General features: G+C 41.6%; 1 protein-coding gene across 3 annotated transcripts in view; it reads right to left on the reverse strand.

Annotated features, from left to right (window-relative positions):
- The window catches only part of ADCY10 (adenylate cyclase 10), a 189,409-nt gene that overhangs the window by 72,995 nt on the left and 90,589 nt on the right, over positions 1–25,825 (reverse strand). For all 3 annotated transcript variants that reach the window (XM_004384077.2, XM_012557751.1, XM_004384076.2), the window contains 6 exons: positions 15,419–15,547; positions 13,905–14,183; positions 13,479–13,769; positions 6,471–6,540; positions 5,981–6,212; positions 3,788–3,895 (listed from right to left, as the gene is read on the reverse strand). In XM_004384077.2, the coding sequence (XP_004384134.1) occupies positions 3,788–3,895; positions 5,981–6,212; positions 6,471–6,540; positions 13,479–13,769; positions 13,905–14,183; positions 15,419–15,547 (1,109 nt within the window). The remainder of the gene's footprint in view (positions 1–3,787; positions 3,896–5,980; positions 6,213–6,470; positions 6,541–13,478; positions 13,770–13,904; positions 14,184–15,418; positions 15,548–25,825) is intronic.

Consider the following 25,825-nt stretch of genomic DNA (forward strand, 5'->3'; position numbering starts at 1 on the left):
TGGGAATGTAAAATGGTACAAGCACTTTGGAAATCAATTTGGCCCTTCCTTAAGAAGCTGGAAATAGAAGTACCATATGTTCCAGCAATCCCACTCCTTGGAATATATCCTACAGAAATAAGAGCCATCACACGAATAGATATATGCACACCCATGTTCATTGCAGCACTGTTCACAATAGCAAAAAGTTGGGAACAACCCAGGTGCCTGTCAAGGGATGAATGGATAAACAAATTATGGTATTTTCACACAATGAAATATTAAGCAGCGATAAAGATAACCAATCTGTGAAACATCTCACAACATGGATGAATCTGGAAAGCATGCTGAGTGAAATCAGTCAGTCACAAAAGGACAAATATTGTATAAGACCACTATTATAAGAATTCAAGAAAAGGTTTAAACACATTCTTTGATAGTTACAAGGGTGGGGAGGGCGGGAGAGGAGTATTCTCTAACTAGATAGTAGACAAGAATTATCTTAAGTGAAGGGAAAGACCAACACACACTACAGGGGAAGTCAGCACAACTGGATTAAACCAAAAGCTAAGAAGTTTCCTGAACACAACCAAACACTTTGAGGGACAGAGTAGCAGGGGCGGGGATCTGGGGACCGTGGTTTCAGGGGACATCTAGGTCAATTGGCATAACAAAGCTTATTAAGAAAATGTTCTGCATCTCACTTTGGTGAGTGGCATCTGAGGTCTTAAAAGCTAGCAATCAGCCATATAAGATGCAGCAATTGGTCCCAACCCCCCTAGAGCGAAGGAGAATGAAGAACACCAAAGACACAAGGAAAATATTAGCCCAAGAGACAAAAGGGCCACATAAACCAGAGACTCCAACAGCCTGACCAGAACTAGATGGTGCCCAGCTACCACCAGTGATGGCCCTGACAGGGAACACAACCGAGAGTCCCTGACGGAGTAGGAGAAAAGTGGAGTGCAGAACTCAAATTCTAGTAAGAAGACCAGACTTAATGGTCTGACTGAAATTGGAGGAACCCCAGAAAGCATGGCCCCTGGAATCTCTATAAGCCCAGAACTAAAACAATTTCCAACGCCAACTCTTCAGACAAGGATTGGACTGGACTATGAGACATAAAATGGTACTCGTGAAGAGTGTGCTTCTTACCTCAAGTAGATACGTGAGTCTAAATGGATAGCTCCTGTCTGGAGGCAAGATGAGAAGGCAGAAAGGGAGAGGAGCTGGTTGAATGGACATGGGAAATCCAGGGTGGAAAGGAGTGTGCTGTCACAGTATGGGGAGAGCAACTAGGGTCACATAACAGTGTGTGTATAATTTTTTTTATGAGACACTAACTTGAACTGTAAACTTTAATTTAAAGCACAATAAATCAATGAATAAATTTTAAAAAAAGGAAAAAAAAATAAAAAGATCAGTGGTTTCCAGAGACAAAGGTAAATAGGTGAAGCACAGGATATTTTAAGGGCAATGAAACCATTCCGCACGATATGCAGTGGTGGACACATGACATTACACATTTGTCAAAACCCGTAGGACTGTACAATACATAGTGAACCCTAATGTAAACTATGAACTTCAGTTAATAATAATATATATTTGTTTATTAATTGTAAGAAAATCACCACACTAATGTAAGATGTTAATAATAGGAGAAAGTATGTGCAGGAGGATAAGGGGGTATATGGGAACTCTCTGTGCTTTCTGTGCAATTTTTCTGTAAAACTATAACTTCTCTAAAAAATCAAATGTATTAAAAATTACAAAAAAAAAAAAAGCCCATGAGAACTCCCTGTGTACAGGGTTAATCCACACCCCTCAGTGCTCGCAAATGGCTCTTTTGACATTTGCCACCAGAATGCTCCCCTCTTATCCGTACACGATGACTCCTTGTCTAAACAAACCCGCCTTTGTCCATGCTACTGCCTCTGCAAGGAATGCCCTTTGCCTTTCTCTGTCTGGAAAATAGCTACTCATTCTTCAACTTCCAGCTGAATGTCAGCTCCTCCATGAAGACTTCCTAACAACCTCTCTGCCACTCACCCATACCTTCACCTCAAGCAGGTGATTTTGCTGTTATGATAATTTGTATGTATCTCTACTACAATTACATTTAGCACAGTGATTTATTATTTGCTTTCTAGTCTGTTTCCTCCAGCAACATGTGAATGCCTCGAGGTCAGGGACTGTATATTAATCACCCTGGTCACCCTTCACTTAACCAGAAACTCCTTGAGGGCATGTCTTTTCTGCTTGAATCTTTGTATCCCCTATGCCTGGCATAGGAGACCTGATGGCACAGTGGCTAACAGCTCAGCTGCTAACAGAAAGGTCAGCAGTTCAAACCCACCAGCTGCTCCATGGGCAAAAGATATGGCAGTCTGCTTCCATAAAAATTGTTATGTTGTTGTTAGGTGCCATCAGGTCAGTTCTGACTCATAGCAGCCATGTGTACAACAGAAAGAAACACTGCCCGGTCCTGTGCCATTCTTACAATCGTTGCTATGTTTGAGCCCACTGTTGCAGCCACTGTGTCAGTCCATCTCATTGAGGAGCTTCCTCTTTTTTGCTGATTCCCCTGTAAAGATTACAGCCTTGGAAACCCTATGGGGCAGTTCTACTCAGGCACAATAGTAAACGTTTATTTATTTATTTATTTACTTATTTGTACATAGAAGGCGTTTATTAGATTTATTTTTTAAATTGTACTTTAGATGCAAGTTTACAGAACAAACTAGCTTCTCATTAAACAATTAGTACACGTATTGTTTTGTGACATTGGTTGCCAAACCCACAACATGTTAACACTCTCCCCTTCTTGACCTTGAGTTCCCTATTACCAGCTTTCCTGTCCCTTCCTGCCTTCTCGTGCTTGTCCCTGGATTGGTGTGCCCATTTAGTCTCGTTTTGTTTTATGGGCCTGTCTAATCATAGCCGAAGTGTGAACCTCGGGAGTGACTTCAGTACTAAGCTAAAAGTGTGTCCAAGGGCCATACTCTCCAGGTTTCTCCAGTCTCTGTCAGACCAGTGAGTCTGGTCTTTTTTTTTTTTTTTTTGTGAGTTAGAATTTTGTTCTACATTTTTTTCCAGCTCTGGCTGGGACCCTCTGTTGTGATCCCTGTCAGAGCAGTTGTTGGTGGTAGCTGGGCACCATCTCGTGCTGGCCTCCGTCTGGTGGAGGCTGAGGTAGTTGTGGTCTACTAGTCCTTTGGACTAATCTTTCCCTTGTATCTTTGGTTTTCTTCATTCTCCCTTGCTCCAGATGGGGTGGGACCAGTGGAGTATCTTAGATGGCTGCTCACAGGCTTTTAAGACCCCAGATGCTACTCACGAAAGTAGAACGTAGAACATTTTCTTTATAAACTATGTTATGCCAATTGCGCTAGATGTTCTCCGAGACCATGGTCCCCACAGCCCTCAGCCCAGCAATTCATTCCCTCAGGGAGTTTGGATGTGTCTGTGGAGAGTAAATGTTTATCGAATGTATGCATGGATGGATGGTTGATGATAAGTCTTAGTTACATATCATCTACCACTGAGAAAATGTTTATATATTCATGTCCATCTTTAAAAGTTGTTAAAAAAATATTCCATAAAAATGTCAACTAGGAGGAAGGGGAAGATCTTGTTGCTGACAAGTAAGGAGATTTGAGTCCCAGGGCTTGAGGTTCTGGAGTCTTGAAAAGAAATCTGTGGCAGGGGATGGGAGGAGGGTGTTGAAAGTTTAGGAATGACTTTTACGTCTATGTGAAGCCCATAACGGCGAATAATAGATTAATTAATGTCTTTAATGGTTTCTTACCTGACCTTTGAGGCTAAAAAAGGTGGCAGACTCAAAAGTCTGACTCCAAGATTTTTCCTTCCTGAGAGTTTTCAGCAACCTCTCTCCCTCATTCAGATACACGTATGCCTGCAACCAGCACAATGAGGAGAAAGCATTGAGACAGCAGGGATTCAGACCACAAGGGGGCATTGCCCTAGACTCTACCGAAGGAGGCTCCAGGTACCACCTTTAGCCCTAGCTCCACTGATTAGAATGAACCTCCAAACTCTAGATAGGAGCTGGGTGGGCAAAGCTCCTACTGAAGATATTGGCTACCTTCATGTCCACCTCTGTCCACTGGATCACTCATTCTAGAAGATAAATATAGAAATCTCCACCTTTCCTCATGTTGTCACATAAGCTGCCTTACCCAGTCCCCCAGGGTAATTTCTTCTTTTGAGTAATTCCATTCCCAACTTCCCTATCTCCAACAGTATATCTACTGCTGTGACAGCATCCCACATCTGTAAGAAGTCAGCCTACTTTTGGAATGAGTTGTGGACCACTCCCATTTCCCTTGTCAGGGCCATCTTTGAGAGGGGGAAGAGGAAGGTAAGGCCCTGAGCAAATCTCCTCACCTCACCTTCAACCTCCTATGATATCATTAGACAAGTGAGTCTTGACACATGTGAACCCCAAGGCAAGGTCAGAATAGAAGAGTCAAATAAGGTGAGGTGATATATCCCCAATCTCATGCAGCCTAAGAAGTATGTGGGAGTAAGAAGGAGAGAGACATGAGGAGTTGGCATCTAGCCCCAGTCCCACTAGATTTTCTTTGATAGGAGAACAGGTGCAAATAGCACATTCTGAGACCTTGCTCTGGGCTCTGCTTCCAATCATTGTCTTCCTGACTTTTCACCACTCTTTGTGCTGAGTTAAATGGGCATCTGCACAAGTTTTAGCAAGTTGGCCTCCAGAGCTACCTGAAACCTCTTCCTGGGACTCACTGGCCACTCTCTCCCACAAATAGAGGCCATCATCAACACACACACACACACACACACACACACACACACACACACACACGTTTAAAATATGTGCATATATGTAGAGGCCTTTCATCCTTCGTAACATGAATATTTGAGAGAACGGTGCTTACTGGCATTTTTAATAGTTTAAATTTTAAAAATTTATACAAATCTAAAATGTAAGGGTTGAGTAGGCTGCTCAGATCAGCAGCAACTGTAAAATATGGAACAGACCACCACTGTGGACAAGGTCTACAGTATGACTATTCAGGTGTGTGAGACTTTACCTGAAGCTGGCTGGAGTCAGATGAAGCAAGGTCTAGAAAGGCATTCCCTCAAGTGAGTTCATGAAAGGCTAGTCCAGCCAGCTGCTTCACGAAAAGTGATTTAAGGTCAAATAAGTTTGAGAAACACAGTATGCCATACTAGAAGTAGTTCCAGCCCTGGCCTGACCCCAACCCTTCTCTACCCTCTGGGAGATTTATATGTATTTTAGCATATCGAAGGCCCTGGAATATTTGCAGTTTTGCTTTATTCAGCCCAGTGTTTCTCAACTTATTTAAAAATGAATTCTTTTTATTTCATTATATGTATTAAATCCCCACAATTCTAGTGTTCCATGGACACGCTGGGGCGTATTGCCCTGGAACCTTATTTACAAATTATTATCCCAAAGTGGTCTAAAGGCGTATGTGATGATCTGACACATATTGTATGCAGACCAGAGTAGGTGAGAGCCTCTTTGCAGATGACAAGATTAAAACAAGATTTGTACTCATTTAAAGAATTACAGATATTTTGTGCTCATGTGTATTTTATGAAGACAAAGGAAAAAGGCCACTGGGACGTTACTAAGAAAGACTCTATCCTGAAACTGAAACAATACCAAAAATCCCCTTTGCATCATTTTGGAGAAGAGATCTTACTCCCTCCCCTCATACACGTAGACAAGTCATGGCAAGTTTCTAAAGGTGGCAATATTTTAAATTGTGTATTATGCTAGATGCAATTTGTCCCAACTCTTTTCTCAGTCTAGATCATTTCCCTTTCTGGGTAATTTGATTTTCAAAGGGAAGGGGTGCTGGCAGGAATCAAGAACATGAAGTAATAAAAAAGCACACTATAGTTTTCTTCAAGTCCCTTCTTGCTCTGTGGTCTACAAGTTGTCTCTAGGGTGGAGGAGATGTGGGTAGAGACAGCTTACCATATAGTTATCATTCAAGATGAGATAAGCAGATGCAATTTCTAGGAAGTAGTATAAGGCTTTGTTGTTTTCCCCCAGAGCCAGAAAGTGGTGGGCCAGAGGCAAGATGACAATCTCTAAGATCTCCTCACACTGGCAAGATTCCAAGGGGATGATGTCTTCCTCAGTTGTCTTCATTTTTGTTATAATGATGTCAAAGAAACCCAAGATCTTTTCTCTTATTTCTTCAGAACTGTCCAAATGCAGACATAAATAGGAATAATAGCTTCTTGGTATAGTACACCTTTTGATATGAAACTATCTTTAAAAACTAATAAATAGCAAGATAATAAAATGTAGATGCTACTGTCCAACTCACCACACAAATCCTACCACATTTTCCCTGGGATCAAGGTCAAAAGTACTGACCAGACAAATAATTCTAACAGTATTCTGAACTTAATGATAATTGTTTCTGCTCCACCTCCTAAACAATTATATATTCCTGTACCTGAGATCATCAGGAAATATGTCAGATTTCTTAGGAATCTCTGATTTGGAAAAGGTGATCTCTTCTTCAGCTAGAAAATAAATAAACAAATGAGTTATGTGGGGCACTGAAATGCTGCATGTGGTGGACATGCAGTTCCCCTTTCACAGTATAGAGTTGTTGCTCCCCAGCTGGGAACTATATTTCCCAGTCCCCACTGCATCCCAGGTGAAGCCACATGATTAGTTCTCACAATGGAATTAGATCATAAGTGATGTATGCCACCTCTGGGCTGGGATGGTTAAGTGTCTTCTCCACCCTCTCCTTCCACAGGAAAACAAAGGACTCTGAGGCCCTAGAGAAGACCAGAGCCACAAGATTGGAGGAGCCTGGGTTCCTGACTTACTGTGTGCAAGGCCATTTGTCAAAATCCTGACTGGATTATTACATAAGGAGGAAAAAACTACCATTCTATTTTGTTAAGTCACTGAAACGTTGGGGTATGTTATAGCTGATAACATTACCCTAAACAATTTACCCTGCAATAACTAAAACTATGAATTAATGATCCTGAAGAAAGTGAAATAAGTTTCTAGTGGGGAAATACAGATACTTAAATAAGATACCCCCGAAATACAACTAAAGGGCAGAGAACATAGAATTTAAAATTTTCGTAAGTTAGTCTAACTTATGCTCATTAAAAGAAATCTGCAAGATACTGCAAAACCTCAACAACAAAAAGACAAATAACCCAATTAAAAAATGGGCAAAGAATATGAACAGGCACTTCACCAAAGAAGATATTCAGGCAGCTAACAGTCACGTGAAGAAATGCTCATGATCATTAGCCATTAGAGAAATGCAAATCAAAACAATGAGATATCATCTCACCCCAACAAGGCTAGCATTAATCCAAAAAACACAATATAATAAATGCTGGAGAGGATGTGGAGAGACTGGAACAGTTATACACTGTTGCTGGGAATGTAAAATGGTACAAGCACTTTGGAAATCAATTTGGCGCTTCCTTAAAAAGCTGGAAATAGAAGTACCATATGTTCCAGCAATCCCACTCCTTGGAATATATCCTACAGAAATAAGAGCCATCACACGAATAGATATATGCATACCCATGTTCACTGCAGCACTGTTCACAATAGCAAAAAGATGGAAACAACGTAGGTGCCCGTCAAGGGATGAATGGATAAACAAATTATGGTATATTCACACAATGAAATATTAAGCAGCAATAAAGATAACGATGAATCTCTGAAACATCTCACAACATGGATGAATCTGGAAGGCATTATGCTGAGTGAAATTAGTCAGTCACAAAAGGACAAATATTGTATAAGATCACTATTATAAGAACTCAAGAAAAGGTTTAAACACAGAAGAAAACATTCTTTGATGGTTACAAGGGTGGGGAGGGAGGGAGAAGGTTATTTACTAACTAGACAGTAGATAAGAATTATCTTAGGTAAAGGGAAGGACAACACACACTACAGAGGAAATCAGCACAACTGGACTAAACCAAAGCTAAGACATTTCCTGAATACAGTCAATCACTTTTAGGGACAGAGTAGCAGGGGTAGGGGTCTGGGGGCCATGGTTCCAGGGACATCTAGGTCAATTGGCATAACAAAGCTTATTAAGAAAATGTTCTGCATCCTACTTTGGTGAGTGGCATCTGGGGTCTTAAAAGCTTGCAAGCAGCCATCTAAGATGCATCAGTTGGTCCCAACCACCTGGAGTAAAGGAGAATGAAGAACACCAAAGACACAAGGAAAGTAGTAGCCCAAGAGACAGAAAGGGCCACATAAACCAGAGACTCCATCAGCCTGACCAGAACTAGATGGTGCCCGGCTACCACCAGTGACGGCCCTGACAGGGAACACAACAGAGAATCCCTGACGGAGTAGGAGAAAAGTGGAGTGCAGAACTCAAATTCTAGTAAGAAGACCAGACTTAATGGTCTGACTGAAATTGGAGGAACCCCGGAAAGCATGGCCCCTGGAATCTCTATAAGCCCAGAACTAAAACAATTTCTGAGGCCAACTCTTCAGACAGGGATTGGACTGGACTGTGGGATGTAAAGCAATACTCATGAGGAGTGTGCATCTTAGCTCAAGTAGATACAAGAGACTAAACAGGCGGCTTCTGTCCGGAGATGAGATGGGAAGGCAGAGAGGGTTAGGGGCTGGTTGAATGGACATGGGGAATCAGGTGTGGAAAGGAGAAATGTGCTATCACAGTATGGGGAGAGCAATTAGGGTCACATAACAATGTATGTATTGTATAAATTTTTGTATGGGAGACTAACTTGAAATGTAAACTTCATTTAAACTACAACAATAAAATAAATAAATAAATAGTCTAATCTAACCAGGCTTCAATAGGTTAGGAAATTCTATAATGATCTCAGGACAGAGAACAAATGAGGATTGTCTAATCTGGCCACATATTTACTCACGGAGAAGGAAGAATCCTAAAAAGGGGAAGGGCTTGCCTTAGATCATTTATCTGTTAATGACAGCAATAGGACTAGCACCCAGGTCTTCTGGCTCCAAGGCTAGTGCATTACTCCATGAATCTTACATAAAGATGTAATGTGAGCATCTAGTTATCACCTTCTTTTTTTTTTTAATGGTATTTTATTGTGTTTTCAATGAGGGTTTACACAGCACTTTGATTTCCATTCAACAATTTCTACACAAATTGTTTAGTGACATTGGTTACATTTCTTCACGATGTGTGAACATTCTCATTATTTAAGTTCTGGTTGTTCCATTTCCAGTAATCCAACTTCTCTACCCCCCTTACCTTCTCATCTTTGCTTTACGGTAATTATTGACCATTTGGTCTCATATAGATGATTTTTTAAAGGAGCACAGTACTCATGGGAGATATTGTTTATTTTGTGAGCCAATCTGTTATTTAGCTAAAAGGTGACTTCAGGGGCTTGTTTCAGTTCAAGGTCGAGTCAATTCCAACTCAAAGTGACCCTATAGGACATAGTAGCACTGCCCCATAGAGTTTCCAAGGATGTAAATCTTTATGGAAACAGACTGCCACATCTTTCTCCCACGGAGCAGCTGGTGGGTTCAAACCGTCAATCTTTTGGTTAGCAGCTGAATGCTTAACCACTTCTCCTCAGGGATCCTTAGATACCTAATAGACATCTCAAAATCAACATGATCTAAACAGAACCCATGACTCTTTCCACCTCCATAAACCTATACCTACCCATGTCTTCTTTATCTCAATAAGCATTACTACCTATATCCATTTTCTCAAGGCAAGAACCTAGGCAATATCCTTGATTATTTCGTTTCCCTTAACCTTATCAACCCATCAGAAAGTCCCATTGGCTCTACCCCAAAATATATCTGAATCCATCTACTTCTGTCCACCTTCACTATAGTGCTACCCTAGCCCATCACCCAAATTTTATCTGGACAACTGTAATAAACTGATTTCCTTTCTACTCTTATTTCCTTCAATCTGTTCTCCACAGAGAAGACAGAATAAACATAATTTTTTAAAAACATGATTCAAATCTCTGTGGCAGGAACTGCTGTCCTCCCCCCCACCCCCTGCAACTTCTATTGTCCTTTTTCTCCTTAGTAACAGAGCTCAATTTTACTCAAGGCAGCCACGCATCCAGCTAAAAGACTACATTTTCCAGCCTCTCTTGCACCTGCATATGTCCATATGACTAAGTCTAAGTTCTGGTCAATGAGATAAAAAAATGAAGTATTGGGTGGGACTTCTAGAAAGTTCCGTAAGGGGGAGGGGGCACCCCTTTTATTTTTTTGGCTTTTCTTCTCTTTATTATGGCATGAAATATGAACATAATGGCTGGAGCTCCAGCAGTGGTTTTGGACTAAAGGTCCCTGATGATCAAAGCCTACATACTAGTCCCAATGGTGAGACAAGGATTTCACATGAGAGAAATAAATTTACACCATGGGTTCAATGGTTAAAAAGCTTGACTGCTAACCAAAAGGTCGGCACTTCGAATCCACCAGCCATTCCTTGGAAACTCTATGGGGCAGTTCTACTCTGTCCTATGGGGTCACTATGAGTCGGAATCGACTTGATGGCAATAGTTTTTTTGTTTTTGTTTTTTTCTTTTTTGATTTTAGTTGGGTCTTGAGTCTGGGTGGCACAAGCGGTTTGCAATTGTCTGCTAACCCAAAGGTTGGTGGTTTGTACCCATCCAGCAGCTCCACAGAAGAAAGTCCTGGCAAACTACTTCTGTAAAGATTATAGCCAAGAAAATCCTACGGAGCAGTTCTACTCTGTAACACGTGGGGTCACCGTGAGTCACGGGCAGACTTGATGGCAGCTAACAGCAACAACAACAGCTGGGTCTTTGCTATATGCAGCCAATAATAATTCTAATCAATACCTCTCCAATGTGTCCCAATCCACAGAATAAAATTCAAACTATTTATCAAAGCCTACAAGGCCCCTTAATGGTTTATCTGCATAGTGTCTGTCAGTCTCCATTAAAATTAAAAATTTATGAGAATACACACATGTCTATCCTTTCACCACTATACCCCAGTGCCTAGATGACTGCCTAGCTCAATAAATAGATGCTCAATAAATACTTGCTGAATAAATGCATGTTTGTTGAAAAAAAAATCAATGAGTAAAAATAAAATACTATTCCTGCTTTTTGTTATGATATCATTTATCACTGGCTGAGTCATATTTTCAGTTCTCAATTCATTTAACAAGAGAGAGATTACGTCAAGATTTCCCTACTTCAAAGAGAATCTGTAAAAATCAAAAGCAAAAAAAAGATACAAAGTGCTTGTAGGCTCTCAGAAGAAAGGAGCCATGCAAAGATACCACTTTCTTACCCTGTGGTTTCAAAGATCTAGAAATAAGACTTCAGGTTCAAGGTGACAGACTTACCTCTTGTATTTTCTCTTGCCCCTCCAGGTCCAGGATATTTTACCTCATTAAAATGAGAGTAAAATGATTTTTGGAAATGAGACTAAATGGGCACACGAGCTCAGGGGCAAGGATAAGAAGGCAGAGGGGACAGGAAAGCTAGTAACGGGGTAATCAAGGTCGAGAAGGGGAGAGTGTTGACATGTCATGGGGTTGGCAACCATTGTCACAAAACAATATGTGTATTAATTGTCTAATGAGAAACTAATTTGCTCTGTAAACCTTCATCTAAAGTACACTAAAAAAAAACTTTTTTTCGGAAGCATAAACCCACACTGTATAGAATAGGAGGCTCACATTCCTGTCTTAGGGCCATTGCACTGGCTGTCCTGGAATGCTCTTCCCCAGCCATCCACATGACAAAATACCTCACTTCCTTTATCTTTATACAAATGTCTCCTCTCAGTGAGGGCTACCCTATTGACTCTGCACTCTTAATTTCCCTTGCTCTACCCAACATTTCTTTTCTGTTTTTCTCCATGGGATTCATCACTTGCAACATATTATGTAATTTATTTTTTATTATGTTTTCATTGTCTGCTTTTCCCTAATAGAATGCTGTTTTGTTCACAGATGCATCTCAAGTGCCTAGATCAGGGCCTGGCACATAGAGTAGGAACTCAATAAATATTTACTGAATGAGTAACTGATACATTGGACGAAATTTTAACACATTTCTGGAAAATAAAGAAGAGGAGTGGTAGCTGAGGAAATAGGTAGAGGAATGGATCAAGACTCAGAAAATAACAGTTTTTAAGAAGGACATGAGGATTCAGAGAGAATTGGAAAGAGAATTAACTTTCTTACTCTCACTCATACCTAATGCTGTGTCTATGAGCCTCTTCCAAGCTCCTTGCCAGTACTACCTAAAAGCCCAGTCCTGTGCAGTGGGAAGCTCAGGGATAATAGCAGAGCATGAGCTCTGGAATTAGATTGACCTGTGATTGAATAAAGTCTGTCACTAGTTCTGTGACCTTGGGCAAATTACTTAATCTTCTAGAACCTCAATTATCTCATCTATAAAATGAAAATAATCCTTCACCTTGGAAGGTAGATATGAGGATCAAATGAGAAATAGGGTAAGGATGAGACTAAATATTTATTTTTGTATCTACTATGTGCTAGGCACTTTACATGTATTTCTTCCCAATTTTTAGCCAACTACTTCTGTGAGGATTACAACCAAGAAAACCCTATGGAGCAGTTCTAGTCTGTAACACATGGGGTTGCCATGAGTCGGAGGCCGACTTGATGGCAGCTAACAACAACAACATATTGTAATATAGGAGTCCCCTATTTGCAGCCTCTGTTTTCCGAACCAGGCTTAGCCAGCAAGTCTCTCTGAATAGGGGAGGCAGCCCATTATGTGCTCCCTGGCCACCCATGAACAAGGCTGGAATCAGTGTGGCTGCTGCAAGTCTGACATCCATCATGCCTGGAAGTGACTGTGTCCTTGGATCCTTACACCATTTGAATCCTCTACTATGTTTTCCCAGGTCACATGGATGGTTTGTGTTATAGGTTAATAATTTTTTATTTTTGCTTCTCAAGTGGTCTTAAATCCCTGACCTGAACACAAATCCTCAGAGCCCCTGACCTGCTTATCCTGGCTAATTCCCTCCCACTTATATCCTTTTTCTGCTGGAAACTTGTTTCAAACCAGACCAACAAAACAACATTCTTATCTGCCAAGAAACACCACTCCCTGGAGGATCTTGTTCTTGCTCCCACTTCAACCCCCTGTATCCTACTCCCTGATGTGAATTAAGCTGGGGTCTGTCTTATCATTCTGGGTGTTTTAACTGGAGATCTAGTCACACCCCATTTTGCCAAAGTCTCTTATCCCCAAACCCTCCCTGACAGTCTCACACTGAGATTGGTTCTGCTAGACTGAGCTACATGTGCATTCCCCAACTCACTGGCCTACGCTGCCAAAGTCTCATCATTCTTTGTGTCCATCCCCCCAAGGGACTTGAAACCCTCATGGTCTAGACCCACTCCTTCTAGATCTACTCTCCAGATTTCCCAATAGAGGATTAGTTACAAAAGAAGTGAGTTTACTTTTAATTCCATGGGCCTTAGCCATCTTCTTAATGGTGTCCACGTCCAAAGTGTTGAGTCGAATGTCCACTGTGAAGTGGTGATAAGGAATGAAGTCCCCACTTCTGCAGTGGTCACATTTGTGAGCACTTTCTTCTAGAAAGCGGGCACATTTCAAGTGCATGGTTTTCTTCTGGTCCTTCAGCCATAGCTCATAGGCTGTTTTCTGCATCATAGGCTTGCAGAATCGAATGATGTGGCATTCAATCACCTCGCTTTCCAGTTCTCGAAGCTCTTCCTCTTCACCAAGAGCTAGAGAGAACAGAAAGGGTTTTTCAGCCAGACAGTGGGTAACAAATCAGTTCCTGCTACTTAACATAGATCCATTCTTTTGTCTAGATGTGTCTTTAACTAAGGGGAAGTATGAGTCACTTCCAGTCTACTCACCCATCCCTTCACTGGGCTTCAGTGACAGGGAGCGAAAATGCACCTCAAATGAGGCTGAGTGCTGTTTCAGAGCCATCCGTAGCTCCTTGCCATTCCGGAAACAATCAAAAATGTTGGATTCCACTAGGGATGCCAGGGCCTTGATCATCATCTTCATGTTCCAACAAGGGAGAATCTCAAACAACAACTCTGTAGTGAAGGTCTGGCCAATAATAGCAGCACATCTCACCAACATTTGGTGGGAAAGGCTCATGCTGTCCAGTTGGACCAGAGAGATTTCTGCAGGTGGAAAACCATGCAAGAGGGAACTAGTCATCTATTTTATCAAACACTTTCTAGAGACAGGCAACTGTCATGCTCTACAGTTCTTGTTCATAGAAACCCAGTCAAGCTAAGTTAAAAAATAAAAGTATTTGTTTAGTACCTGCTTCTCCGATACCAGTTGTGCTGGGAGTACAAAAGAGGCAGATGCTATGGTCCAAAAATATGCATGGTACAATGACCAGACAGAAATTAGATATATGTCAAGGTGTTCCGATTCAGCGTTAAAGTGTGCCAAGGGTGTTTGAGAAGAGAAGAGATTATTGTGGGCCAAAGTAGTGAGGAGGGGCATAGCCTGCCATCTTGTCCTATTATAAATTTCCATCTGGTCATTCTCTGTTTCTTTCTTTGGCCACTCTGTCTCCTGGAACCTCTTAGCAGTTAGGCTTCTATCTACTTGCCCCCAAAGATTCGTTCATTCTGATGTCATATGTGTCATACAATATAGTCATGACCAGTGGTCAGAGAGTTTATATCTCCAATCCCGACTTCTCATCTAAGCCCGAGTATCATAGCTCACGTGGCTTCCTGGACATTTTGACCAGAATATCCTTCCATTACCCCACACATCAGGTACAAAATTTGAACTTGCCCACAGAATGCTGTAGAAGCTAGTCTAGCCAATTTTCCTGCTTTAGTAGAGACAATGAATAAAACATAAATGACACTTTTTGAAGACTGAGAATCTTGAGGTGTCTCTAGGTCATCCTTCTAAGCATTACATTATTTATAGATGGCCCAGTGGATTGGAGCTAAATGCATACTAGGACACTGCTTGAAAGTCATTTTTCTTTAAAAGAATAATAATACATCCTTGACATAAACTCCCTTGTCTGTCATTTCTCATAAAAGATGATGGCAGAAAAAAACTCAGTATTAGATTTTCTCCATCATTATTTGGTTTTTGTTTAATTGAAATTTTACTACACTGCATTCTTTCATGCAGTTGAACAGACCTTGGTTTAAATTAGGCCCCAGAATGTGCACAGGGGAAGGTGGCTCCTAATTAGAAGTAGAAAAGGGAAGCCCACTCTGAGCCCTTTTACTGCCTGGGGCAATAAAAAAACAAGAGCAAAACCCCCAATCCGAGTCTTTTACTATCTTTCTTTCTTCTTTGTTAGATAATCATCCTAGAGAAAGCAAAAGGGGAATATAGATATTGGAGAATAAATACCAGGTCAAATTTTCTTTACCTTTTAATGATGCTGGGGGTGACAAGTTTTTCAATCTAACACCACCAGCGATGTTACAGACTTCTTCATTTCCCTCCTCACTACTGGGAACAAGCATATTTAATTCCTCTGTTGGCTTAGTAAAATTCTCTATAAGGAGATAAGGAAGAAAAGTTGAGAGCCATTATCCTATCTCATAAAGTTTGATTTTCCAGTAAACTCCAAGATGGATATCATATATGAAAATCTACACTTACTCAAGTAATATTTTGTCTTTTTTTCCCCCGTAAAGGATTGGCAATAAGTATTGGAAATCTTCCATAGTACATTCAGTTTACAAAAATTTGATTCAGAGTCAAATTATCAGTTGTATCTTATAATATCTAGTAAAATTTACATGTCTGCATGTTCACACATCCACACTCAGATACAAAAATATTTTGAACTCTAATTAGGACATGGCTATTATCTGAGAGCCACCTCCTACCTGTCAGTTTGTTGTACTGTGGTGGCTTGCATGTTGCTATGATGCTGGAAGCTACAATATCAGTATTCAAATACCAGCAGGGTTACCCATGATGGACAGGTTTAGCAGAGCTTCCAGACTAAGGTAGACTAAGAAGAAAGGCATGGTGAGCTACTTCCGAAAATTAGTCAATGAAACTCTATGGAACACAACAGAACATTGCCCAATATAGTGCTAGAAGATGAGCCCCCTAGTTGGAAGCACTCAAAATACACAGTGGCTGCAACAATGGACTCAAGTGTACCAACGAGCATGAAGATGGTGCAAGACCAGGCAACATTTTGTTCTCTTGTACATGGGTTTACCATGAGTTGAAACTGACTCGATGACAACTAGCAACAACAATTATCAGAGAGAGAGATTTAAAATGGTGAGGTTTGAATAATAAACTTGGCTAGTAATTTTGTCTTCTGGTACTTCAAACTGTAATATTTATCCCTTTGGTCATTCACTACCAGTGTAACACTTGGTAGCTACAAAGCGCTGTGACAGGTGATGTAGAAATATGAAGGTGAACACAACCAAGTCCCTGGAGAGATTAAGTCATACCCACAAAGAGCTAGACTGCCAGGCAGTAAACAAGTGGTATGTGAGTGGGCACAAACAGTGTTGGAGAATTTATATCAATACTAAGAAACCAGTTGCTGTTGAGTCGCATCAATACAGTACACATTTATTAAGGGCGTTTAATGCACTGTATCCTGTGAAGGCTGTAAACATGAATAAGACATATTCTCAATCCTCGAGGAGTTTAAAAATCTATGGAGACAAGGACCAAAGTCCATTAAATGGGGAAAAGACGGTCTTTTTAACAAATGGTGCTGGCAAAACTGGATATCCATCTGCAAAAAAATGAAACAGGACCTATACCTCACGCCATACGCAAAAATTAATTCAAAATGGATCAAAGACCTAACGGTAAAACCTAAAACAATAAAGATCGTGGAAAAAAAAAGAGACAACATTAGAGGCCTTAATATATGGCATAAATACAATACAAACCATAGCTAACAATGCACAAACACCAAAAGATAAACTAGATAACTGGGAGCACCTAAAAATCAAACACTTATGCTCATGAAAAGACTTCACCAAAAGAGTGAAAAAAGAACCTACAGCCTGGGAACAAATTTTTGGCTACAACATATCTGACAAGGGCCTAATCTCTAAAATCTATAGAATACTTCAACACTCAATCACAAAAAGACAAATAATCCAAGTAAAAAATGGGCAAATGATACGAACAGACACTTCACTAAAGAAGACATTCAGGTGGCTTACAGATACACTAGGAAATGCTCGCAATCATTAGCCATTAGACAAATGAAAACCAAAACTACAATGAGGTACCATCTGTCTTGGTTTTCTAGTGCTGCTATAACAGAAATACCACAAGTGGATGGCTTTAACAAAGAGAAATTTATTTTCTCACAGTCTAGTAGGCTGAAAGTCCAAATTCAGGGCATCAGCTCCATGGGAAGTCTTTCTCTCTCTTTCAGCCTTCTCATCAATATTCCCCTGGACTAAGAGCTTCTTTGCGCAGGGACTCTGGGTCCGAAGGACAAGCTCTGCTCCCAGCACTGCTTTCTTGGTGGTATTGTTACCGCAATAATGTGGATTGGATCCACCTGCCGCAGTAGCCAATTCTGAGACAGGGGTGAGGTAAGCAGCAAGAGTTTTATTATATATTGATATATAGGAGACAGAGGCTGCTTGTGAGCAGCCATATATGATACAGCTATTGGTCCCATCAGGTTTGGACCAAATAAAGAATAAAATAAAGAATAAAGAAAACCAAAGACACAAGTAAAATACTAGTCCAAAGGACTAATGGATCACATGAACCACAGCCTCCACCAGCCTGAGTCCAGAAGAACTAGATGGGGCCTGGCTACCACCACTGACTGCTCTGACAGGGATCACAATAGAGGGTCCCAGACAGAGTGGGAGAAAAATGTAGCACAAAATTCAAATTCACACACACACAAAAGACCAGACTTACTGGTCTGACAGAGGCTGGAGAAACCCCCATGACTATGGCCTCCAGACACACTGCTAACTCAGAACTGAAGCCACTCTGGAAGTCCACCTTTCAGCCAAAGATTAGACAGGCTTATAAAACAAATAATAACACACATGAGGAACATGCTTCTTAGTTCAATCAAGTATATGAGACCAAATGGGCAACACCTGCCCAAGAGCAAAGACAAGAAGGCTGGAAGGGGCAGGAAAACTGGATGAATGGACATGGAGAACCCAGGGTGGAATGTGAAGAGGGGAGAGTGCTGACACATTGCAGGGATTGCAACCAATGTCACAAAACATTTCGTGTATAAATTTTTGAGTAAGAAACTATTTTGCGCTGTAAACTTTCACCTAAAACACACACACACAAAAAAAGCAGGTACAATCTCCTTAAAAAAAAACACTATGGACACAGATATTTGAATAATCAATCATAATACCAGGAAGGGTGACTGGCGTTGTGGGAACAGAGAAGAAAGAGTAAAGAACAATTAATTCAGACTTGGTGAATTCAGAAAACCTTCATTAAGGAGGAAATATTTCAATTAAATTTCAGGATGAAGGGATTTTCCAAACGGAGAATAGAAGGAAGAGCAACACATAGCCACAGAAGCCACAGAGAGCACTTAGCAAGTTAGAGGAAGGTGAGTAGAATAGTGTGGCTAAACTACACACTGTGTGGAGTGCTGGAGTGCTAATGTGGGCGAAGTATTTGAGGAGATAGATTGGCAGCAGATAATGGAGGGCATACAACATCATACTATGAATTTTGTTCTCTATTCTGTAAGCAATGGGGAGCTGTCAGAGGTTTCTGAAGAGGAGATAGTAGTAACAGATTTTATTTTTAGGAAGGTAACACTTGAAGCAGCATATAGGAGAAGGAAGAGAATAGGAGACAGAAGACTATGTAAGAAGCTGTAACAACAGAACTTCAAGAAATGATGACTGATAGACTTATGTAAGTGGGACTGCAAGGAGAGAGCAAACACTAAAGATACTGAGGAAATGGGGGCTAGGAAAGATAAGAATGGAGATGAGAGAGACATGAATGATAGCACTAATCAAGCTGGGAAATACAGGAAAAACTATGATTTGGAGGGAAGGTAGTGCTTTAAGGTTTAAACATGTTGAGCTTGAGGGGTCTATGGGACAGTTCAGAGACACTGGGTGTTGCAAATGGTTAACATGCTCAGCTGCTAAACAAAAGATGGGCGGTTTGAGTCCAACCAGAGGGACGTCAGAAGAAAGGCCTTTTCTACGTCAGAAAAAGCAACCATTGAAAACCCTATGGAGCACTGTTCTACTCTGACACATAATCAACTCGATGGTAATTGGTTAGGTTTTTTGGTTTTATGGGACAATCCAATGGGCATTTGGAAATAAGGTCTGGAATTAGGAGTGAAGGTAGGTGTCTTAGGCTGGGTTCTCTAGAGAAGCAAAACCAGCAAAGCATATAAATATCAAAAAACCAAACTTGTTGCCGTAGAATCAATTCCAACCAATAGCGACACTAGAGGACAGAGCAGAACTGCCCCATAGGGTTTCCAAGGAGTGGTTGGTGGATTCAAACTGCTGATCTTTTGGTTAGCAGACGAGGACACCACTGCACCACCAGGGCTCCAAATATATATATACCAAAACCAAACCCATTGCCGTTGAGTTGATTCTGACTCATAGCCACCCTATAGAACACAGTGAACTGCCCCAGAAGAGTTTTCAAGGAGCACCTGGCGGATTCAAACTGCCGACCTTTTGGTTAGCAAAATATATATACAGTGAGATTTATATCAAGGAAATGGCTCACGAAGTTGTAGAGGCTGGAAAGTCCTAAGTCCTTAGGTTAGACTGGAGGCATCTCCTGACTCATGTAGCTGCAGGGGTTGGTGAATCCAAGATCGGCAGGTAGGACAGGAAGGCTCTGGCTCACAGGCTGCAGAGACTGACGAATCCCAAGATCAGCAGGCAAGGCAGCAGGTAAGCTGCTAGTTCAAGTCCCAAGAACAGGACATCAGACGAACAGGAGCCACTCACAGGATCCAGAGTGAGCAAAAGCCCACAAGTCTTGTGAGAAAGTCCACCTACATTGGATGCAGGCCACACACCCAAGGAAAATCCCTTTCAACTGATTGGCTACTCACAGCAGATCCCATCACATAGGTGAAAACAATATATCAGATTTCATCATGGAGATGATTACATCATTACACCACTGCCAAACTGCATCATTACTGTCAAACCACTGAGAATCATAACCCAGCCAAGTTGACACACAACCTTAATGATCACAGTCCACCCCTTGTCAACTTGGCATCTTTACACATCTCCTTAAACCATACATGATCTTTAAATAGACAATCATAAAGTCATAGTTGCACCTAACATGATACAGCTAACACACATTCAACCAAAAACACACTAGCCCTGTTTACATCTTATATAAGTGAAGAAAACAAAAATATACGACGCACACATACAAGGAAGAAATATAACAATTACAGTCCTCGTTTTTGCAGCTGGTCATGTGGTCGTAACTGGTATTTAGGACTACCTTCTACTACTCATTCTGTATTCTCTTTGCCCTCAGCAAGCACCTCAGCTGGTTGTGGTTCTTTGCTGGGTGGGGTGACCCAAACCTTCATTCCTGAAGGGTCTGGGCCATTAGTAGTCATGTCGGAATTGGGCTGCTATAGTTTTCCATTGACTTTAATCACAGGGCATGGTAGTACTAAGAGATGCCCTAAGGGATTGCCTGTATTCCAGGCATACTCTTCTTTGCCTCAATTATGTAATATTATATCTTGGCAATCAGGATCAATCACACCAGCCAATATGGTAATGCCTTTCTTTGCCTGTTGATCCAGAGGCATACAGAACCCAAAGTGGCCAGGTGGCATTCTTAGCTTCCAGTTCAGTGCAATCAGGGATGTGTCTCCAGGTGGGAGCATTCCTTCCTTTAAAACTAAGACCTATAGACCTGCAGAGCATAGAGTCACATGGACAGGAAGCAAAAATTTTGTGTGTGCATCACTAGGGGTAATAGTGAGTGTTGCCACTCCCATTTCCACCCCTTGATTCCTGGATCCAGGAGTCCTGGCTATGGGAGAAAAAAACACCATATATTGGACACTGGTTTAGAGCATATACATCCTCCTGGAGAACACTGCCCCAACCCTACAAGGTATTGCCACCTAGCTGGCACCGTAATTGTGTCTTCAGAAGGCCATTCCATCGTTCTGTCAAACCAGTTGCTTCAGGATGATGGGGAACATAGTAAGACCAGTGAATTCCATGAGCATGGGCCCATTGCCACACTTCATTTGCTGTGAAGTGAGTCCCTTGATCTGAAGTGATGCTGTGTGGGATACCATGACAATGGATAAGGCATTCTGTAAGTCCATGGATGGTAGTTTTGGCAGAAGCACTATGTGTAAGGAAGGCAAATCCATATCAAGAGTAAGTGTCCATTCCAATAAGAACAAAACGCTGCTCTTTCCATGATGGAAGCAGTCCGATGAAATCAACCTGTCACCAAGTTGCTGGCTGATCACCTTGAGGAATGATGCCATATCAGAGACTCAGTGTTGGTCTTTGCTGCTGGCAGATTGGGCACTCTGCAGTGGCTGCAGCCAAACTGGTCTTGGTGAGCAGAAGTCCGTGTTGCTGAGTCCATGCATAACCTCCATTCTTGCCACCATGACCACTTTGTTCATGAGCCCATTGGGCGATGATGGGAGTGGCTAGGAAAAGAGGATGACTGGTTTCCACAGAACTTGTCATCCTATCCAGCTGATTGTTAAAATCTTCCTCTCCTGAGGTAACCCCTTGGTAAGCATTCACATGAAACACAAATATTTTTGCTTCTTTGGCCCATTCAAAGAGATCTATCTACATACCTCTTCCCCATACCTCCTTGTCTCCAATTTTCCAGTCATGTTCTCTCCAAGTCCCTGACCATCCAGCCAAACCATTGGCCACAGCCCATGAGTCAGTATACAATCACATATCTGGCCATTTCTCCGTCCAAGCAAAGTGAACATCCAGGTGCACAGCTTGAAGTTCTGCTCACTGGGAGGATTTCCCTTCACCACTGTCCTTCAGGGAGGTCCCAGAAAGGGGCTGTAGTGCTGCCTCTGTCCACTTTTGAGTGGTGCCTGCATATGGTGCAGAACCATCTGTAAACCAGGCACGAGTTTTGTCTTCCACAGACAGATTAACTGATCATAAGGAACTCCTCATGAAGCCATAGGTGCAGACTGGGAGATGGAAGGTAATGTTACAGGGGTGGAGACCATGGGCATTTGGGCCACTTCCTCATGCAACTTATTGTGCGTTCAGGTCCTGCTAGGGCTCGATCTTTTATATACTACTTCCATTTAATGCTGGAGTGCTGCTGTGCACACCCAACTTTATGGCTCTGTGGGTCAGACAACACCCAGTTCATGATGGGCAACTAAGGCTGCATGGTGACTTGGTGGTCCATGGTAAAATGTTCAGTCTCTACTAAGGCCCAGTAACAAAGCAAAAGCTGTTTCTCAAAAGGAGAGTATTTATCTGCAGAGGAGAGCAGGGCTTTGCTCCAAAATCCTAAAGGTCTGTGTTGTGATTCACCAATAGTGGCCAGCCAAAGACTCAAAACAGCATTTCTATCTGCCACTGACACATCAAGCACTACTCGATCAGCCAGATCATATGGCCCAAGTGACAGAGTGTCTTGCAGGGCACCCTGAACCTGTTGAAGAGCCTTCTCTTGTTCTGGGCCCCACTCAAAACTAGCTGCTTTTCAAATCACTTGAAAAATAGGCTGGATTAGCACACCATAATGAGGGATATGTTGCCTCCAAAAACCAGAGGCCCACTAGCACATTGTGCCTCCTTTTTAGTTGTGTGAGGGAACAGATGCAATAACTTATTCTTCACTTTAGCAGCAATATCTTGACATGCCGCCACACCACTGAACCCCTAGAAATTTCACTGAGGTTGAAGGCACCTGAATTTTTTAATATCCCCCTGACCTCTAGCACGCAAAGGTTTTACCAATAAGTCCAGACTCATTGACACTTCTTACATACTAGGTCCAATCAGCATAATGTCATCAATGTAATGGACCAGTGTGACATATTGTGGAAGGAAAAGGTGATCAAAGTCCCTGCAGACTAAATTATGACATAGGGCTGGAGAGTTAATATAGCTCTGAGGTAGGACACTGAAAGTGTATTGCTGGCCTTGCCAGCTGAAGGCAAACTGCTTCTGGTGGGCGTTTGAAACAGGTATGAAGAAAAAGGCATTAGACAGATCAGTAGATGCATACCTAGTACCAGGAGATATATTAATTTGCTTAAGCAATGAAACCACATCTGGAGGAGGAGCTGTAATTGGAGTCACCACCTGGTCAAGTTTTTGAAAATCCACTGTCATTCTCCAAAATCCATCTGTATTTTGCACAGGACAAATAGGCGAATTGATTGGGTATGTGGTGGGAATCACCATCCCTGCATCCTTCAAGTCCTTGATGGTGGCAGTAATCTCTGCAATCTCTTCAGGAATATGGTATTGCTTTCAGTTTACTATTTTCCTAGGTAGGGCAGTTCTAATGGTTTCCACTTGGATTCGCCTACCATAATAGCCCTTACTTGTCAGGAATCCAATGTTGGGGTTCTGCCAGTTGCTGAGTATATCTATTCCAATTATACATTCTGGAACTGGGTAAATCATTACAGGATGGGTTTAGGGATCCACTGAACCTTCTGTTGGACGGACATGAGCTCAGACTTCATTAATACCCTGATCTCCGTTTGCCCCCACTCTGACTGGTGGGCCACAATGACATTTTGGGTCTCGTGGAATTAGTTTCAGTTCAGAGCCAGTATCCAGTAATTCTCAAAAAGTTTGATTATTTATTTTCCCCAATGAACAGTCACTCTGGTAAAAAGCCATAGATCCCTCTAGAGAAGGTTGGGAGAAAGATTAACAATATAAGATTTTGGCAGTATAGTGGAGTTCTTCCTCAAGGGGACTTGGCCTCCCCTTCATTCAAGGGGGTTTTAGGTCTGTAAACTTGCTCAAGTCTGGAAATTGATTGAGGGGCTGTGACTCTCTATTCTGGTGATTCAAGTTAGACTGCTGTTCACTTGACCTAGAATTCTTCCAGTTGTACAGATCAAGTAAATATTTAGTAGATTTCCTATCTATTTCACTCCTAAGAACACCATGACTAAGTAGCCAGAGCCATAAGTCCATATGAGTCAGACAATTTTGATTACTGCTTTATCTCCACTGTCCATTACAGTAACCATGCCCACCTTGTCTTTGTCAATTGAGTGCCGCCACTTGGCCCTTCTACCACAGGGTACAATAAGCCCCATTGTAGCTAGGTATCTTAATTCAGTTAAGGAAGTTCCCACTGTCAAATCTGACTTACATAACGTAGCAATCACAGCAGTCTTAAAGAATGCTGGGGCTCCCTTCACAAATTTGTTCCTCACCGTTGTGGTAAATGGTGTGTCCTCTGGGCACTCCATGTATGGTTCTGTGGGTCTAACCTGATAAATCCACTCTAACATGCCAATTTCCCTAAGCCTTTGGATACCTTCATCTACAGTATACCAAGGCAGGTGTTGTACTTCAACTTGATTTAGTTCAGGCCACCATGTAAACCATGCTTCAGCAACCCAATCAAATAAACTATTAGATCCTTTCCTAACCGCTCAAGCTGAAACACTGAATGAAGAATCCATGCTTAGTGGGTCCATATCAATAAACTCAGACTGATCCATCTTTATGTTCCTTGCTCCATTATCCCACACGCTTAATAGCCATTCCCACACATATTTCTCAGGTTTCTGTTTGTACATATTAGAAAAGTCAAACAGTTCTTTTGAAGTGTAGTGTATTTCCTCCTGGGTCACACTTTGTACTTCACCTTTTGCGGCTCACTGGGACTTAAATGTAATTATAGGTCTAGAAGCAAAAATGGGTGGTGGGGATGTGTTTTGAGAACATTCAGCATTGTCTTGCAAGGCATCTGCCTTAGGTGATGCCTCAGGCAATGACTCAGTCAAAGGCTCTTCAAACACAGCTAGGTTAATCTCAACAAATGGGTGTGGAGGGGCAAATGATTTTACTAGGGATGGTGGCTTAGATGTTGTAATCTCTTCACATGGGAGTGAGAGGGCTGTTTCCGATGGCAAAAGTGATTCAACGGAATTTAGGGGCTCAGTGTCCTCAGCTTCCTGATTATCTGCCCATATGTCCCCACCCCAAGTTTCAAGATGCCATTTCTTCTCAATCAATGCCCTCACTTTAACTTCAGAAAACATTTGAGGTTGGGAATTCAATTGGTGTTTTAATTCAGTCACTGTTATGATAAGACTCTGGATTTGGTTTTCGGCAATATCAGCTCTGTTACTACGAGAAATAAAGCTTTCTTTCAGGGCACAAGTGGCAACTTTTAGGTCATTTATGTGGCACTTGAGCTTTTACTCTGAAGCCCTGAGCACATCTCTTCCTTTCACCAGTTTGTCTAGCAAAAGTAGAACCAACCAACCAGCTTCCTTATACTTCTCATTATGACAAAATTGTAGAAAAGTATCAAACATGCGATCACCCAGAGCCTCACCTCTCACCAATACTTGATCTATTGGTGGTTATATTTTGCATATTTCTACTGCTACCTCATGCCACAGATTAGCACTGCCCTCTTTACTACTGGAAGCAGAGTCATCAACATCTTTAAGACTCACCAGACTTGAGAAACAATTTAGAAAACTCATCCTTACAATTCTGTTTCTCTAGAACCACTCTCAGCACCAAATGTCTTAGGCTGGGTTCTCTAGAGAAGCAAAACCAGTAATGCATATATATATATATATATATATATA

Source organism: Trichechus manatus, unplaced genomic scaffold, assembly GCF_000243295.1.
Source record: "Trichechus manatus latirostris isolate Lorelei unplaced genomic scaffold, TriManLat1.0 scaffold00117, whole genome shotgun sequence".
NCBI classification, from domain to species: domain Eukaryota; kingdom Metazoa; phylum Chordata; class Mammalia; order Sirenia; family Trichechidae; genus Trichechus; species Trichechus manatus.